Source organism: Photinus pyralis, unplaced genomic scaffold, assembly GCF_008802855.1.
Source record: "Photinus pyralis isolate 1611_PpyrPB1 unplaced genomic scaffold, Ppyr1.3 Ppyr1.4_LG1, whole genome shotgun sequence".
NCBI classification, from domain to species: Eukaryota; Metazoa; Arthropoda; class Insecta; order Coleoptera; family Lampyridae; genus Photinus; species Photinus pyralis.
The window spans coordinates 15,987,198-16,002,970 of record NW_022170249.1 but is presented as its reverse complement, the minus strand read 5'-3'; the positions used below and the strand labels follow the sequence as shown (position 1 = coordinate 16,002,970).

Below are 15,773 nucleotides of genomic sequence, written 5' to 3'. Positions count from 1 at the left end.
CGTAATTTAGAAATGATGGATGTTCACGGCACATAATTTCAGCTTCCGTCATCGATAAGCCGACTGTCAAACTTATTAATGCAAACTCTCGAAAAAAAGTCACTAAAAATCGTTTAAGAATAGAGTTCAGACTAACACTAAAATACGTGCTAGAATGACGTATTCTAACACCGAAACAGAGAAAAATTAAACCACACCAAATTATTGTAAAATAAAAATATCCAGCGCTGCTGGCCAAACGACTTCACAACTTCAGATTAATGGTACCTGCTAGGTGGCGAATTACTCTCTTTACTCTTACCACATCTACCTCTGTAGGATTTCCCAAACGAGGTGATAAAACACTAATACTGAATGTCGCAACGGGGTTCGCGGGCTACATAGAGTAGAGCTCCCAATGATATGGGAACCCAAGAACTTTCTCTGTACATGGAACGCTGAGTTATTCCATCGGTGTAAAAAACAGGTTTCGCCCTCCCATATTGAATTTAAAAAGGATTTTTTGATATACGTTGATTGGCTGACTATGATGTCACCATCGCGTTGAACAATTTTGAGTCCCACAAAGTGGGATACTTCTTTCACAACAATATCGATTTGTGAGCGTAGTTGTTTTGTGAATAAGTCCATCTCAAATTAGTTGTTGGGTGCCACTAATCCATCGTCAGTAACCTGGTCATTATATAGCGTAATGATTTGTCTCGTCTTCATAGCCTTCGGGCTGCTTCATGAAGATGTCCTCTACGTCCTTGATCAATCTCGCGCGATACTTGTCAGTGTTTCCGTCAGGATTACGCTTGATCCGAAAGACCCACTTATTTCTGTTGGGTATCTTGCCCGGAGAGAGATTTGTCAATTCCCATGCGTCGTTCTAGTGCATCGATTTAATTTTTGCGTCCATGGCTAGGGGTAGGCGATTACAGTTTGAATGATTATACCGATTAATCGATTAATCAAATAATCGAGTAATTAAGCACTTGATTAATCAAATAATCGATTAATCAGATAATCGATTATAATCAAATAATCGATTAATCCATGAATTTAAAAGAATAATCAAACCCAATTATCGGTTATCATTTGATTATAATCGATTAATCGATTTTTTGTCCAACGCTATCCATGGCTGATTTCCACTCTTCGAGATTCTTACATCGGATTGGTTCATTAAAGGTCGTAGACTCGTCTTCTATGAGAAGAACTCCTGGATGTGACGTAGTCCTTTAGCCATTCTGGGGGGAATTAGGAATCCGAATCATCACGGGACATGTTATCCGAACTACACAATTCTTTGTCTGGAATAGACTCGTTGACAAGTTTCTCACCGACAGGTAGCTCGTCGTCAAGCTTCTCCCCAGCGGGGTTCTCCCTTCGTTTACTCGATCCTTCTTCACTTCAGCACTTTCGTCACGGGTGATTTATCATTAAATATGACGTCACGTGAAACAACAACACGCCCATTCTCAGGAATGTAAATCAGTTATCGTGCATCACCCTCATATCTGACCAGACAGGCTTTTGGATGCACTTTTCGTCTCTTCTGTGCAGGAAGATGGACGTAGCATTGGAAACAAACAATGCGTAGATGTTGGATCCGTGATTTCTCACCAAGGCGTCTTGTCCGCAAATGGGGTTTTCCCACTCTATTGAAGACATATCTAGCAGCTGTGACGAGTTCCGTCCAAATTGCTGCAAACAATTTATTTGACGTCGGGTTTCCCATACTTGAAAGTACGGGCTATCTCCACGATTGTCCGGCTCTCTCGCTCCACGGTTCCTTGTCGGTTAGGAACTCCTTAACATGGTGGCTAAGAGTCAGACCTTTGGCTATTATCATTGACTAATTAGTCAATGCTATTATTTATTTACCTAAGAAAACAAAATTCAGATTTTTCTCCGTCTCATCATTAACCGGCAAATGTAACTGACCTGGAAAATTATTGTTTAAAAAAAAAATTTGTTGCATAAAACAAATAAGAACTCACCGTTCGTCAGTTTATGATAAAATTCTGTATACTCCAAAATTCCCCCATCTGAATGTCTGCCGTTTTTCACATCAATGAAAATAAATTCATAATTTGCGTTTACAAGAGCCATTACAACGATATTATAAAAGGGTTGTAGGACAATCCGCGCCCGGAAAATTCGCTCCCTGACAATTCGCGCCCGGACAATTCGCTTCCGGACAATTCGCTTCCAGACAATTTGCGCCCGGATAATTCGCTCCCGGACAATTCGCACCCGGATAATTCGCGCCCGGATAATTCGCTCCCGGACAATTCGCACCCGGATAATTTGCTCCCGGAAAAACGTTTTGGTGTTTAGAACCAAAGCGAGCAAAGGGAGCGAATTATCCGAGCGCGAATTGTCCGGGAGCGAATTATACGGGCGTGAATTGTCCACACACCTATAAAAGTTATAGAACTCCCATTTATTCTTAAATCCCGACGCTATTTTACCCCAATTTTCATTTTTTTAATGGAAACTACAATAAAATATCTATTAATTAATACTTTTTTTCTTCTTTTTTTTCAGATTTCGAATGATTCAACGTCAAAACTACCTCGTTCATCAATACAAAAATCTACAAATTTAACCGCAAGGCTAAAAGGCAAGAGTACCTAACATTAATAAAAGAAATGTTGATTGCATGGAATTTTGCAAAAACCAGCTGCAATCGACTAACAATATTATTAACGAATATGATGCATTGGGAATTTCGTGGGCTGAAACATTAGCGAATGGATTCCACACAAGCCATTTTTTCCGAAGCATTGATTAATAAAATTCTGACCCAAGGGTTATTAAAAAGGCTGTCAGACTCAACAATCCGAGGAACCAAGATATGAGCTTCGTTTCCATCACGATTGACAAATTTATTTTTTGAACTTTCTCAACATCTAAAAATGTGAGACGTGATGGGATTTACCACTATGCAGTTATAAAAAGAGCGTTTGTTGTGAGAAGTTTCTGCCTTTGCTTCACCGGTAACAGATACGTTACAGAATTTCGAGTAACAAGGTAAAATTTCAAATACGTTCGAGAAACATTACATCTTGAAAGGTAAATTCATGCAGCTATTTATCAAAACTGTTCAATTAGCTAACGTCATCAAATTTACATAAACATGGTTTGTAATTATTGACACAAATGGCAATGTTCCAGTTTTGCAAAAAGATTAATAAGATACTAGATACTTATGTCTTCGCGTGATCGAGACTGCTAGATTATATTTTGACATATTACTGACATTGTGATGGTGTACAAACGCATAGAAACGAAAAGTGTCATTCGTTTGGTGTCAAAATTGTCAGTATGGGTCGAGTTTTGGCAATTGCGGCGGCGTGCTCTCTGCATATCAGTGGAACATATCTATTTAGGACGCCGTCAAATTTAGACTGTATTCCTTATGAAACCTATTTGATGTTTCTCGTGGCCGTGTTTTATTTACTTTGGAACGTACCTTTAAACCCATATCCGTCGTGCTTTCGCAGCCTTAGAAAACCTGCAGGTGAAATTATAGAGGTAACACTCTCTTATGCAAACATGCACTAATATGTAGCCTTGTAGTTTTTAGTTGCCGTTCTAATGGTTGAGCTTCTTGTGTCAGACTTCTGGTGTCCTCTTCAGTTGAAATTTATGACATTTATACGTACTATACCGGATAATATATACGAAGCCGCAAATGTAGTTGGTGTAGACGCCACCTGTATAACAGACCACTTGGAGATACTAAAATCGGATGGAGTTTTGACTGTGAGCAGTGATGCACTCAGTTTATTTTTTTTAGTATGTGCGTTGCATTCATGCAAAGTGGTGGACCTAAGGCTGCTCAAGTAAGTTGTTTACAAATTTTGGAAACATTTTCAATGTAGGTATACCATGCGATCAAAATAGAGTTACTGTCGAGTGACCTTTGGAATTTTTGTTTACGTGGGAAATCATATTTCACTTGAACTTCCAAAGGCGACTCGACGTCAATCCTTTATTGATCGCCCGGTACTTAACCACACTCACCCATTGGGTTTCTATCTTTACTGTTGTCCTATATGAGTTCTATTTGACAGATGCGGTGTACCTATCTTTACGAAAGATATTTCAAAAAGAGCAGTGAAATTTGCCAAACGATTTACAGCTAAAAAAGGCTCGCGTCGAAGAAGGTACTCGACTGACAGCGAACTCGACTGGTCTACCGATTCAGAAGGCAACTAATTCTAATTTTGAAGCGGTTTAATATCTTTGTATCTATTGAAATGTTCTGATGATTAAATTACGCCCCTACATTAGATGTATGGATGAAATAAAATTTCTGTGCTTCTGTGTAACTAATTTGTATACTTAACTAAGTAGTAAAAGCGTGTAAAAGTTTGTCTCCGGTCTGCGATAAGAACTGTTATTGCTGCGTATGCTAATTAAATTTCAAGATAAGGGCGTGTGATCACTTTTATAGAAAGCACAAGCGCAGTTTGATTTTTCTAAGGCGCCCATTATGTTATTAAGGAAGGAGGAACGATTCGAACTTATTTGTTGCAAAACAGTTAGTTTTGCTGTTATCGAAGCTTTTTGCAAAACAGTCAGTTTCGCCAGTTATCGCGTTTTAGAAGAAGTCGTATTAAAAGTGAACGTTAAGGCGGTTTAAGCGGTTCGGTAATCGAGTTTAAATATTCTTCCCATATCGTATTCCTATTTCATATCGTCATAATCAAGCACTATACTTACAAGCAGAACTGGAATGATTACTCTAAAAACTATTCGAATACTGATTACAAATTACTTTATCATAAAAGTATTTACAGTAATTGATTAGGTACCTACTTTACAAAATTTGTAATTTAATTACTGATTACAATTGTACTCGATTTACTTTATCATCGTAAATATATTAACGACATTTTTAAACATGCATCTTGCATGCGCACGTATCCATACTTTATTTATCGTTAACGAGTTCGTTGATTCTTTGTTATTACTTATTAACGATCCTCGAGACCGTTCATAATTTTGTATTGCTGTCTGTCTGTCCGTTTGTCGCCCGTATGCACGATAACTTTGTGTAGAAACGTCCGATAATTTTGAAAATGGGTACACATATTCATAAGGATATAAGAAAGGTCGCCATTGTTTTTCAGCTGAGTAGACTAACGGAATAAAAAGTTACAGCCCAAAAACTGCACACACCTGAAAAGAAGGTTTTTTATGTTTGTTGTTTGCACATATGAAAATCCGGTTTTTTGTTTTAGTAATATTCCTTAAACCTCAAGAAACTGCGCAGATGCATAAAAAATTTGCCCCAACTTTTGTATCTGCGCAATCTAATTTTTTTATTTGTTAAGATGGGAAAATGAAATTTTGTATGTAAGCACCTCGAATAGAAAAATAAAACTAATGCCGAATCAAGAAAATTGTATTACGTTCCTGTTCCTCTTTGTATAATCCGCTTATATTTTTAGCGCATTTTCCAAGGAAGGTGGGTGCGCTATTGTAGCCACTTTCTCTGTCCGTCGTCCGTCTGTCCGACCGAGGCCTCTATTCCCACAGTTTTCAAAATATAAATTTTAACCATATTAGTTCGTTCTTTTTGCATTTGGTAGCTTATAGCTCTGTCACCTCAAGGAAAATAGGAATCTAACCCAGTTTCAAATCTAGGTTGCGCAGTGCGCAGTTCACTTTCTATTTAGAAAAGCATTGAATTCTTCTTTAAAACTGAAATTGAAGTAGCACGTCAAATGATTGCACATGTGCACGCTACCTTTCAATTTTTTGGCGGATTTTACGGATTTCCCTTTCATTGGGATCTGATGAAAGTCAAGGAAAAAGTTAAATTACAGATTTTCTTCGAGACTGCTTTCGTTTTATCTTTCAAGACACTCGATCTAATTAAAATTACCGACGAAGGAACTCTATTTTCTACAAACCGCCTTTCTTCCTCGCGCCTTATCAAAATGGAGACTTGGGGGAAGGAGGGGCTGGTCCTTCATGGTACATGGTAGAAATATAATAATCTATTGCTGAGGTCAAAACGTTAAGAACGAATATTTCGCATGTTGACCAATCGTGTTTCTGAAATCTGTCAATTAAACTATACCGAAGTTTAAACTGACGTTGTACAACCGGACCTTATAGACGTTTGCACCGACAAATTTAAGTGGAGTGTAGCTTAAAATTCATGGCAACGATTGTTTTTTGAGCGTGAACGAATATCGTAACTTTGTGCACATATACCACCACATACCTATACGAAATCATAAACATTTCCAATGTTAAAATTAGTTGTCTAGTTGTACAAATAACTAAAAATTTAAAACTTTTGGTGTTGTTTATTTTATTTATTTGGTGTCAAGGCGATTGTATAAAAAATTCATTATCAATAACATTGACTTTGGTCTTTGAAACTTGAAACTTGAATATAAAATTTATATTCAAAGCTTTGGTAAAGTCAATATCAATCAAATAGGTTCGCATTAAAGCAAACGCTCAATTTTGTAAAATAATTTACTGACCATAGCTGTTAGTTTGGTGAAGTAATCAGTTCTCGACGGGACATATGCAATTTTCACGCTGCGTTTTAGGAGAAAAAATAGTTCGCGTTTCAGCACAATTAAATTGTTGACCCAAAACGACGGGGACCGAAATGAGCGCCGGGACCGAATCGGTTTGATCCGAAACTTCATGGCCATTTGGTTCATTGGGTTTTAACAAAATTGTTATTGGTAGGTACTTATTCCTCTTTCAGCAACACTCATTTTATCAATTAACCGCACATCTCTATAATCATATGTATTATACTGTGGTATAATTTATTATTCGTCATAGATCATAGATAAAAGCACCTTTTATTTATGATTACCCGTTGAATGTATTAATCGCAACCCAATATAATTTTATGATGAAGAAAAGGAAATAACTAAACCAATATAGACAACGAGCGACAAGGTCTCTTCCGGTTAACGAGTATTGATCAAAATTTAATCACTTAGTCGCTTGACCACTGTCTACCTACTTATTACTGAAAACAGAATTGGAAAATTCGAAATCGTTCGGGAGTTATCATGTAGGTACACAGACGGACTGACAGACGGACAGAAATCATGAATTCGCTTATAGGAGCTCTTTTAATAATAAAGAACTCCCTATATATTTTATTGCCATAATGACCTTTAATGGAACGTAAACGTGTACTAAAATGAGTGGAACGAAGAATTAAATGGAATTGATATTCTATCTATAAAAATAAATGATAACTGTAGCATGCACCTGGCGTGGTATTACAGTAAGCCAGTGTAATATAGATATTACTCTGTTGAAGTTAAACACATTTCATATGGCTAACTGTACTGGGTTCAGCGACATCTACTGAAGGGAAGATTCAATTACAATTGGTAACACCGAATGTTGTATCATGGACGCACACCACTTTACAAATATACCGACTCGTGAGACATCTAGCAATCACAAATATGAACTAACCAAAATTCAAACGCGTTGTTTTACTATTGTGTTATATTATGCTGTTACTAATGCAGGCAAAGAGGGAGTGCAAGGTCCCATGATATAAACACCAAGGTCCAAAAGGAGACAAGGGAGAAAAAGGTGAGCGAGAAACTCCTACTATTAGAATTGTTCCAAGCATCATAGGTGAGTCCCTACTTCAGTTTTTAGTAGTGCGGTAATATTTCTCACATACAGTAGGCTGCGAGCAGTTGAGCATTGGCAAATTGGGTTTCGTTCAAACTCTGAATGAAACTTGGACTACAATTATGATTGATTCCAATCCACTCACTGAAAGTGACGGCCAGAAATTTTGGGGAACAATGCGCGACATTCCTAAGTTATTTGAGTTCAATGATTTGGAGTCTTTGGCTAAAAATAATCCATCCGTGTACGTATCTATAATATTACACTATATCCGCATAATCCACCTCTGTAAATGAATTAGGATTTACGATTTCACAATCCCGTTTGAAGGAAACTCGCATGTAGTTTACCTAGGATCCTTCTTTTACAATTCCAAGGGCCGCACGGAAGAAATAATAAAATATGACTTCAGGGTGCAGAAAACTGAAAGTCTTATCGTACCAGGAATCGCAAATGCGGAAAATAAATTATACTTATCCGGCTATAGCAAGTTTGACTTTAGTGTTGATGAGTATGGACTATGGATACTATTCCCTAATCCAGAATCCGATAGTACCTCAATTATCAAAGCAAGTACCCAGAAATTTTATTTCTCCAAGGTTAATTTTCGTTTCTTTTTGTTAGATCAATACCGAAGATATGACAATTGATCGTACCTGGGATGTTCGCATGAAAGATGATGAATTCATTTACATATTCATTGCGTCAGGAATATTGTATACAATGCACTACACACCATCGCTTCAAGTTGAGATTAATCTCGCAATAAACCTGGTTACTGGTACAGTTAAGACAGTAAATATATTTGGAATTCGTAACATTGGAGAAATTACAATGGCTACCTACGATCACAGAGGAGAGGTGAATAGTTTACGAAATACCTCACATATTTACTACTATGTGTTTGTTTCAGAGGATACTTCTTTTGGAGCGTGGTAGAATGCTAGTATACTCTTCCTTATGTGACGATAGTGTATTATCTACACAGTTAGTTTTCCCATTAATTAATTGACTCTTATCGTATGGGCGATACTGACGTCAATCCTCGTTTGTGATCTCCTGGTATTTCAAGGTTATTCCTGTTAGCTACCATGGCATGTTAATGGATTTCACAAGTTGGAGTAAAGTGTTCATTTTCAGTAAATAAAATAATATTGTATGTATAGATCGAGGCTAAAATAAAGTTTACTGGGACGTCTACTATCGTTTTTTGAGACTAGACTATAATATGATGTTCCATAATTATGCTATTGAGTAGTACTTCCCAAAAGGTCATGTAACGTTCTATTTATTTATTTATTTGTTTGCCAGACACCAAACTGAATGCAAGAATCCCAATTACACGGAACTGGGATGCTGTACCTAAGCTAAAACTACATAGAAATTACGATCTAATCTGACTAATTCATTCATTCAATGAGCCGTATGTATGTGTACAGTACAAATGAATATAAGTTATGGCATAAATTTCCTTATAAATATAAAGCTTAACATTAAGTACACCTGGTGTCTAAATATGCGATATGCTTGCCTTTGATTAGAAGAATCTTTGGTTAAAATTTCAAAAAAATATCTCCATGCATAAGAAAGATGACATTGCGCATTTTGATTTTCTTGGTTGAGGTGTCAGAAATATACCTAAGCTACCGTTGGGCAAAAAGAACGAACTGAAAACTGTAGGAGATAGTTAAGGCCTCGAACGGACGGATGGGCCGATCAAGTGGCCAGAACAACGCCTTCCAACGTGAGTTGGAAAATGCGCTAAAAAGTGGAGATACGCCTAGGTTTTCACAGAAAGTTGTTTGGAAAAATTCTTTCTTTTCGTTCACCATTCGTTTAAACCTACTACATAAAAATCGCAGCATTATACGTGGTCTCAACTTAAATCCTCTGAAGGAGGGAATTCACACAACTATCTTTTGTCCTCAGATATTAAATGAAAATCCCAATATCTAAATTTGCTTTACTTACGGGATATTAATAGACTACAAACATAAGAAAATTCTAAGAGCGCCAAGCATTTATAAGGTGTGAAGCAAAATATTAGACTACAGTTAGAAGCTCGAAAGGTCTATATAAGATAAATAATCCTCACACCTTGTTAAATGAGTAATCTGGACCACGGAAGCGGGAAGCAAACTTTAATCTGTTAACACTTATCTTATGGGAATATAATTTTCCAGTTTCGTCATTCTTGTTACGATTTATTATAATCTGTCATTTATAACCTCTGATCGGGTAGCATGTGCATTAGTACGCTTTTGAAATCGGGACAAGTAAAATGAGTGCAAAGCGAGTACTCACCTACGCATGTCTGTCAATACTTTGTTTAACCGTGGTGTTGTTATTAGAAGTGGGCCTAGGTTTGTACTTATATAAAACCATACAGAAAGATTTCGAGGAGATATTTGTGAAGGAATTACGAAAAGGTGTTTGTAAAGAAGAATTTAAACAACTACTGGAGGACGGCAATTCTCTCAATAAATACATACGCGATACAATAATTAATTACACCCACAGTGATGTAAGTCTCGATTGTGTTTGGTCTGTAATTTTAGATGAATTATCTAGTTGTGCAAGCAGTGCGATCAACTGAAGTTAACAAGAAATCGCAGGCATACTGAAGGCCATAATCACGGATCTTGGGGGCATAATCATGGATCATGGGGGCATAATCATGGATCTTGGGGACATCACCGCCATCACCATCACGATGGTAAGTAAGAAATAATACAAACATATCACACAGATAATATTTTTTAAAGGATTTCATCATAATCACGAGCAAACTGAAACGCCTGGACTACTCGGACCACCCGGACCACCCGGACCGCCTGGACAACCTGGGTTTCAGGGCCAGAAAGGAGAACAAGGACCGTGGGGTCTTAACGGTATTAAAGGAGAACAAGGATTACAGGGACAAGTGGGGCAAAAGGGGGAAACTGGGGCTCGTGGACCCAGAGGTGAAAATGGCGTAACGGGACTAGCAGGCGCACCCGGTTTGCCAGGGAAGGAAGGCCCCGCAGGTACCTTTTGAGCCGGTAGAACTCAACGTAACGCATTGTAATCTAGGGAAAGATGGAAGAGACGGAAATTTCGGCCAACCAGGACAGAAAGGTGAACAAGGAGTGTGGGGTCCTTCCGGTCCCAAAGGAGAGCCAGGATTACAGGGACAAGTGGGGCAAAAGGGGGAAACTGGGCCTAGAGGTGAAATTGGTGCAACGGGACTAGCAGGCGCACCTGGTTTGCCGGGGAGGGAAGGCCCTGCAGGTATCTTTTGATCCGGTAGAATTGAACGTAAAACATTGTAATGTAGGAAAAGATGGAAGAGACGGAAATTCAGGCCAACCAGGACAGAAGGGTGAGATAGGTGTGATTGGCGTACCGGGTGAGCGAGGGGTAACCGGTCCTCCTGGAAATAGTGGCATTCCTGGCATACCAGGTAAGAACAGTATGCAATATTCTGAGTCACTGTTCATTTTTATAATTAGGATTACCTGGTCCAGTAGGTCCGCCTGGTATGTAAATCCTGTAGGTAATAACTTTTGTTAAGCTTACTGTAATGCAGGCCAAGAGGGGGTGCAAGGTCCAAAAGGAGACAAGGGAGAAAAAGGTGAGCGAGAAACTCCAACCATTAGAATTGTTCCAAGAATTTCAGGTGAGTCCGTATTTTATTTTTTGATGGTGCGATCATAATTCTCACATACATTGTAGGTTGCGAGCAGTTGAGTATTGGTAAATTGGATTTCTTTCAAACTTTGAATGAAACTTGGACTTCCATTATGATTGATTCCAATCCACTCACTGAAAGTGATGGTCAGAAATTTTGGGGAACAATGCGCGACATACCTAAGTTATTTGAGTTCAATAGTTTGGAGTCTTTGGCTAAAAATGATCCATCCGTGTACGTATCTTTAATATTACATATATAAATAATAATACACCTCTTTAAATGAATAGGATTTACGATCTTACAATCCCGTTTGAAGGAAACTCGCATGTAGTTTACCAAGGATCTTTCTTTTACAATTCCAAAGACCGCATGGAAGAAATAATAAAATATGACTTCAGTTCGCAGAAAACTGAAAGTCTTATAGTACCAGGGATCTCAAGTACAGAAAAGAAAATGTACTTATCCGGCTATAGCAGGTTTGACTTTAGTGTTGATGAGTATGGACTGTGGATAGTATTCCCTAATCCAGAATCCGATAGTACCTCAATTATCAAAGCAAGTACCCAGAAAACATATTTCTCCAAGGTTAATTTTCGTTTCTTTTCCTTAGATCAATACCGAAGATATGACAATTGAACGTACATGGGATGTTGGTATGAAAAATGAGGAATTTATTGACATGTTCGTTGCGTCAGGAATATTGTACACAATGCACTACACACCATCGCTTCAAGTTGAGATTAATCTCGCAATAAACTTGTTTACTAGTACAGTTAAGACAGTAAATATATTTGGAATTCGTAACACTGGGGAAATTACAATGGCTACCTACGATCACAGAGGAGAGGTGAATAGTTTACGAAATACCTCACATAATTTACTACTATGTGTTTGTTTCAGAGGATACTTCTTGTGGAACCTGGTAGAATGCTAGTTTACTCTACCGTATGTGACGATAATATATTATCTACAAAGTTAGTTTTCCCAGAGTAATTGACTATGTTCGCATGGGTGAGATTCCTGTTAGCTACTATCGCGTGTTAATGGTCATCACAAGTTGGAGTAAATTCATTTTCAGTAAATAAAATAATATTGTATATATGGATCGAGGCTAAAATAAAGTTTACTGGAACGTCTACTATTGATTTTTGAAATACTAGTCTATAACATGATGTTTGATAATTACACTGGAAAATGTTAATGGTAACATGAAAAACGACACAAATTAATTTAATTAAATTAATTGCCACTATTGTATTATACAGAGTGTTATTGTTATTTGATAAAATTTTTAGATTATGTATTCCGAGTTTCCTCGATGGTATTAAATATTGACAATAAATTGTGATTAGTACAGATAATCATCTAAAAAAAGCATTACACTTTGTTTATACCAGGCAGGTTTAAAATGTTATACAACGAAAGCTCTGTATTTTACCCGTATAGTACCTACTGAGACGTCTCTGATCATAGATTACATGGAAACATGATTTTCGTCTCCTCTCTTATCCATTTCTAAAGTATTACCATAGTGTGTTACATGATAGTATTACCTACTAACCCCTGCGGTCCATCTCCAGTATTTTCACTCGATCACTGAGGATACTGACAAGTGTACTACCAAGAGTAGGTACATATGCACTCTGCTGAATGCCTATATTCACATATAAGTGCAAGAAAAGTGGATTAAAACAGCATGTTACTAATTTAAGACCAATCATTGATTATACACAATCATTTAAAAACAAATTATTAATACTCCCAACTATTTCTATCGGTTTGTCAATCAACTGCGCTGCAATTTTTAAATGTCGGTACTCTTTCATGTTTGTCATATATTTACAAATAAGTTGTTGATCCCAAATTCTTATATCGTGGATTCTTTACATAAACATTCACTTTATTTATTTTTTGCTGACCGGCTTCTCGGAATAAATGCCCATTGTTTGCTATGCTATACAATTGTAATATTTGTTCGGAAGGCAACCCCCCCCCCCCCAGACCCCGGCGCTCACTGATCTCGAAAAAGAGTCGCACGGGAAAGTTATAGTTTGTACTAACCAATTTATTTCGATAAGACCTTTCATTAGAATACCATGAAGGATAGAACATGTGTTTACCCCACCCTCCGCCCCCCATTTTGTAAAGTTTAACTTGGTACCACTAAAGGCATGCGTATGCAAAATCTGAGACCAATTGGTTGTATGTAAAAGTTATGCACGTTTTACTTTGAAAAACAGCATCTTAGGAAATAATTCGTGGGGGGGGGGGGGGAGTCCCTTTTGGACAGCGAAATTTGTTGGCCGACTGGCACACCTTCAAGGTATAGGCTGCCTACTGCAAAAAATTCCAGGTCTCTAGGACCATTCCCCTAGAATTAGTTCGAAACGGCAGAAGTAGGTCCGCACGGACGGGCAAAACGCAAACAATAGCACATTTTTTTAATTCTTAAATAATGCGCTAAAAATCCCCTTTTCAGTTACATGCACGTAATATTTTCAAAATTAAAAAATCCCCTCTTCAGTTACATGCAATGTAATATTTTTATGTGCATGTAACTGAAAAGGGGATTTTTTGAATTAGCCAAAGTACATCTCATCTGAATGTCTTTAAGGGAATCTCCCATTTAATGCCAGAAACTTTGTTGACTAATAGAAGATTACAAGTGGCCGTAATATCTTAAGGGATCTTTGAAATTAATATGGCCCGACATGTGTAAATCGAGTCGCCTTCCGTTCCTTCCAGGTTGAAAGGGTTTCCCTGCTGGATTAATACGTAATCAACAATTTGTCGGTGCAAACGGCCGTTAGTGGGAGAGATTGTAAACAAAATCCATTTGCCGTAGCCCAAGTTTACTATAGACAACCATACATATGCCGCTATAGTACGATACAATGCAACAACCCGAAGGGTCCGTTAACTTGGCCCCCCCCCCACTGGGAGATTTGATTCTTTTAAAATGAATGCGCTCGTTATGCGCTCATATGCGCCACCGATAATAACTCTTGCGCCATTATCGTTTTTTAAAAATCCGAAAAAACATTTGGGGGGGCCAAGTGAACGTAGCCCCCCTCCCTAATACGTACGTTGTCGCTTGTAACTAGGTCAACTGATACATTTGGTTATGCGCTCAATTGCGCCACTTGAATTAAAGCTAGCGCCATTACGGTTAAGCCGTGGCAAATTTTCAAAAAGCAACTTAACGTTTTTAAAAGTTACTTCTTTTTAACATCTTTTCATACGAAATTGTACTCTCAGGTATGCGCTGAAATGCGCCGTAAAAAGATATCTTTGCGCCATTCTTGTTTTTTGGTTATCCTTAAATATATTTGGGAGGGGCCAAGTGAACGGAACCCCCCATAACGCATTTTGCTACCGGTATTTGTGCCACTCGATACACCTGGTTATGCGCTCAATTGCGCCACTTGAATTAAAGCTAGCGCCATTACGGTTAAGCCATAAAAAAATTTAATAAGTGGGGGGGGGGGCTAACTTAACGTTTTCAAAAGTTACGTTTTTTAACGTGTTTTTCTACTACATTGTACCTTTCATCATGCTCTAAAATGCGCCGTAAACAAAAGTCTTTTCAGAAACACTATACAGGATGTTTTTTTAGGAGCTTTAGTTAAACGTTTCTGGGAAAGTAAAATAGGTAGGATTTTAAAAATTTGTACTTAGAAGTTACTCCGAAAGCCGAATCGAATCGATGTAAAATATTTTCAAAATAGACGCACTTCCGGAAATACCGGAGGTGGCTAGTAACTTCGTTATTTTAACTAGCAACCCCTATTTTTTATTACATTTTTGGATTCTATGTGAAATTTCAGTTCTTTTGATATCAATGTCGGTATCTACCATTTATGGTTTTTAAGTTATTTTGGCGGATGCAGGTGGTACTTTGATAATTGATTACTTGAAAACGATCGTAGTCATAGCAACCCATTTTTATAAGTGCATAGCCAAGTTAACGGACCCCAACCCGAATACGGTATCGCGTATTTGCCAGTGCCAACGTCACTCGTCCGAATTTTATTTAAATACACCAGCGCGCTTGAAATTCTTTTAATAAATACAATAAATACCTCTAACCTCCCTCCCTTTCACTAACTTCTGCTCTTTTAAAAGAGTATTTACTTTGATTACTCCGCAATTCTAGCAGCAAAGTCTATACTCTAAAGCCAGTAACGCTCGATACCTTTATTTTTTCCAGTAACGTCGCGATCTAATTTTGGTAACCGAACTCTGAGCGGACGACCTACACTCTATTGCGACTGTTTACTGTCTCCCCATTCCTTACTTTAACTTTCCTATTTATGTTGCCGAGTAGAAAATCCATTAGTGCCCCAACACAAACCAGTGTCAATAGACTTAAGAAAAAGATAACGTTACTAGCAAACAACCAATCAGAAGCAGTGTGTTTGAAATGTCTTTACAATATTGACAATGGAAATAATCTCTATACATT

General features: G+C 37.7%; 2 protein-coding genes across 3 annotated transcripts; both read left to right on the top strand.

Annotated features, from left to right (window-relative positions):
• The first annotated feature begins 3,261 nt into the window (after positions 1-3,261).
• LOC116172536 lies at positions 3,262-4,292 on the top strand. The gene is made up of 3 exons (XM_031489770.1): positions 3,262-3,525; positions 3,571-3,836; positions 4,068-4,292. The coding sequence occupies exons 1-3, from the start codon at positions 3,316-3,318 to the stop codon at positions 4,210-4,212; spliced, it is 621 nt and encodes a 206-aa protein (XP_031345630.1). The 5' UTR covers positions 3,262-3,315; the 3' UTR covers positions 4,213-4,292.
• Positions 4,293-9,873: 5,581 nt separating this feature from the next.
• On the top strand, positions 9,874-12,446 carry LOC116172483 (gliomedin-like). Of its 2 annotated transcripts, none has more exons than XM_031489718.1 (11): positions 9,874-10,159; positions 10,219-10,351; positions 10,401-10,661; positions 10,708-10,905; positions 10,952-11,077; positions 11,127-11,153; positions 11,204-11,293; positions 11,350-11,539; positions 11,596-11,863; positions 11,919-12,155; positions 12,209-12,446. In XM_031489718.1, exons 1-11 carry the CDS (start codon positions 9,917-9,919, stop codon positions 12,299-12,301), a joined length of 1,866 nt encoding a protein of 621 aa, XP_031345578.1. In that variant the 5' UTR covers positions 9,874-9,916; the 3' UTR covers positions 12,302-12,446. The 2 variants fall into 2 exon arrangements, with proteins under 2 accessions (XP_031345578.1, XP_031345569.1); XM_031489709.1 differs by having other exon boundaries at positions 10,207-10,351.
• Positions 12,447-15,773: the final 3,327 nt, after the last annotated feature.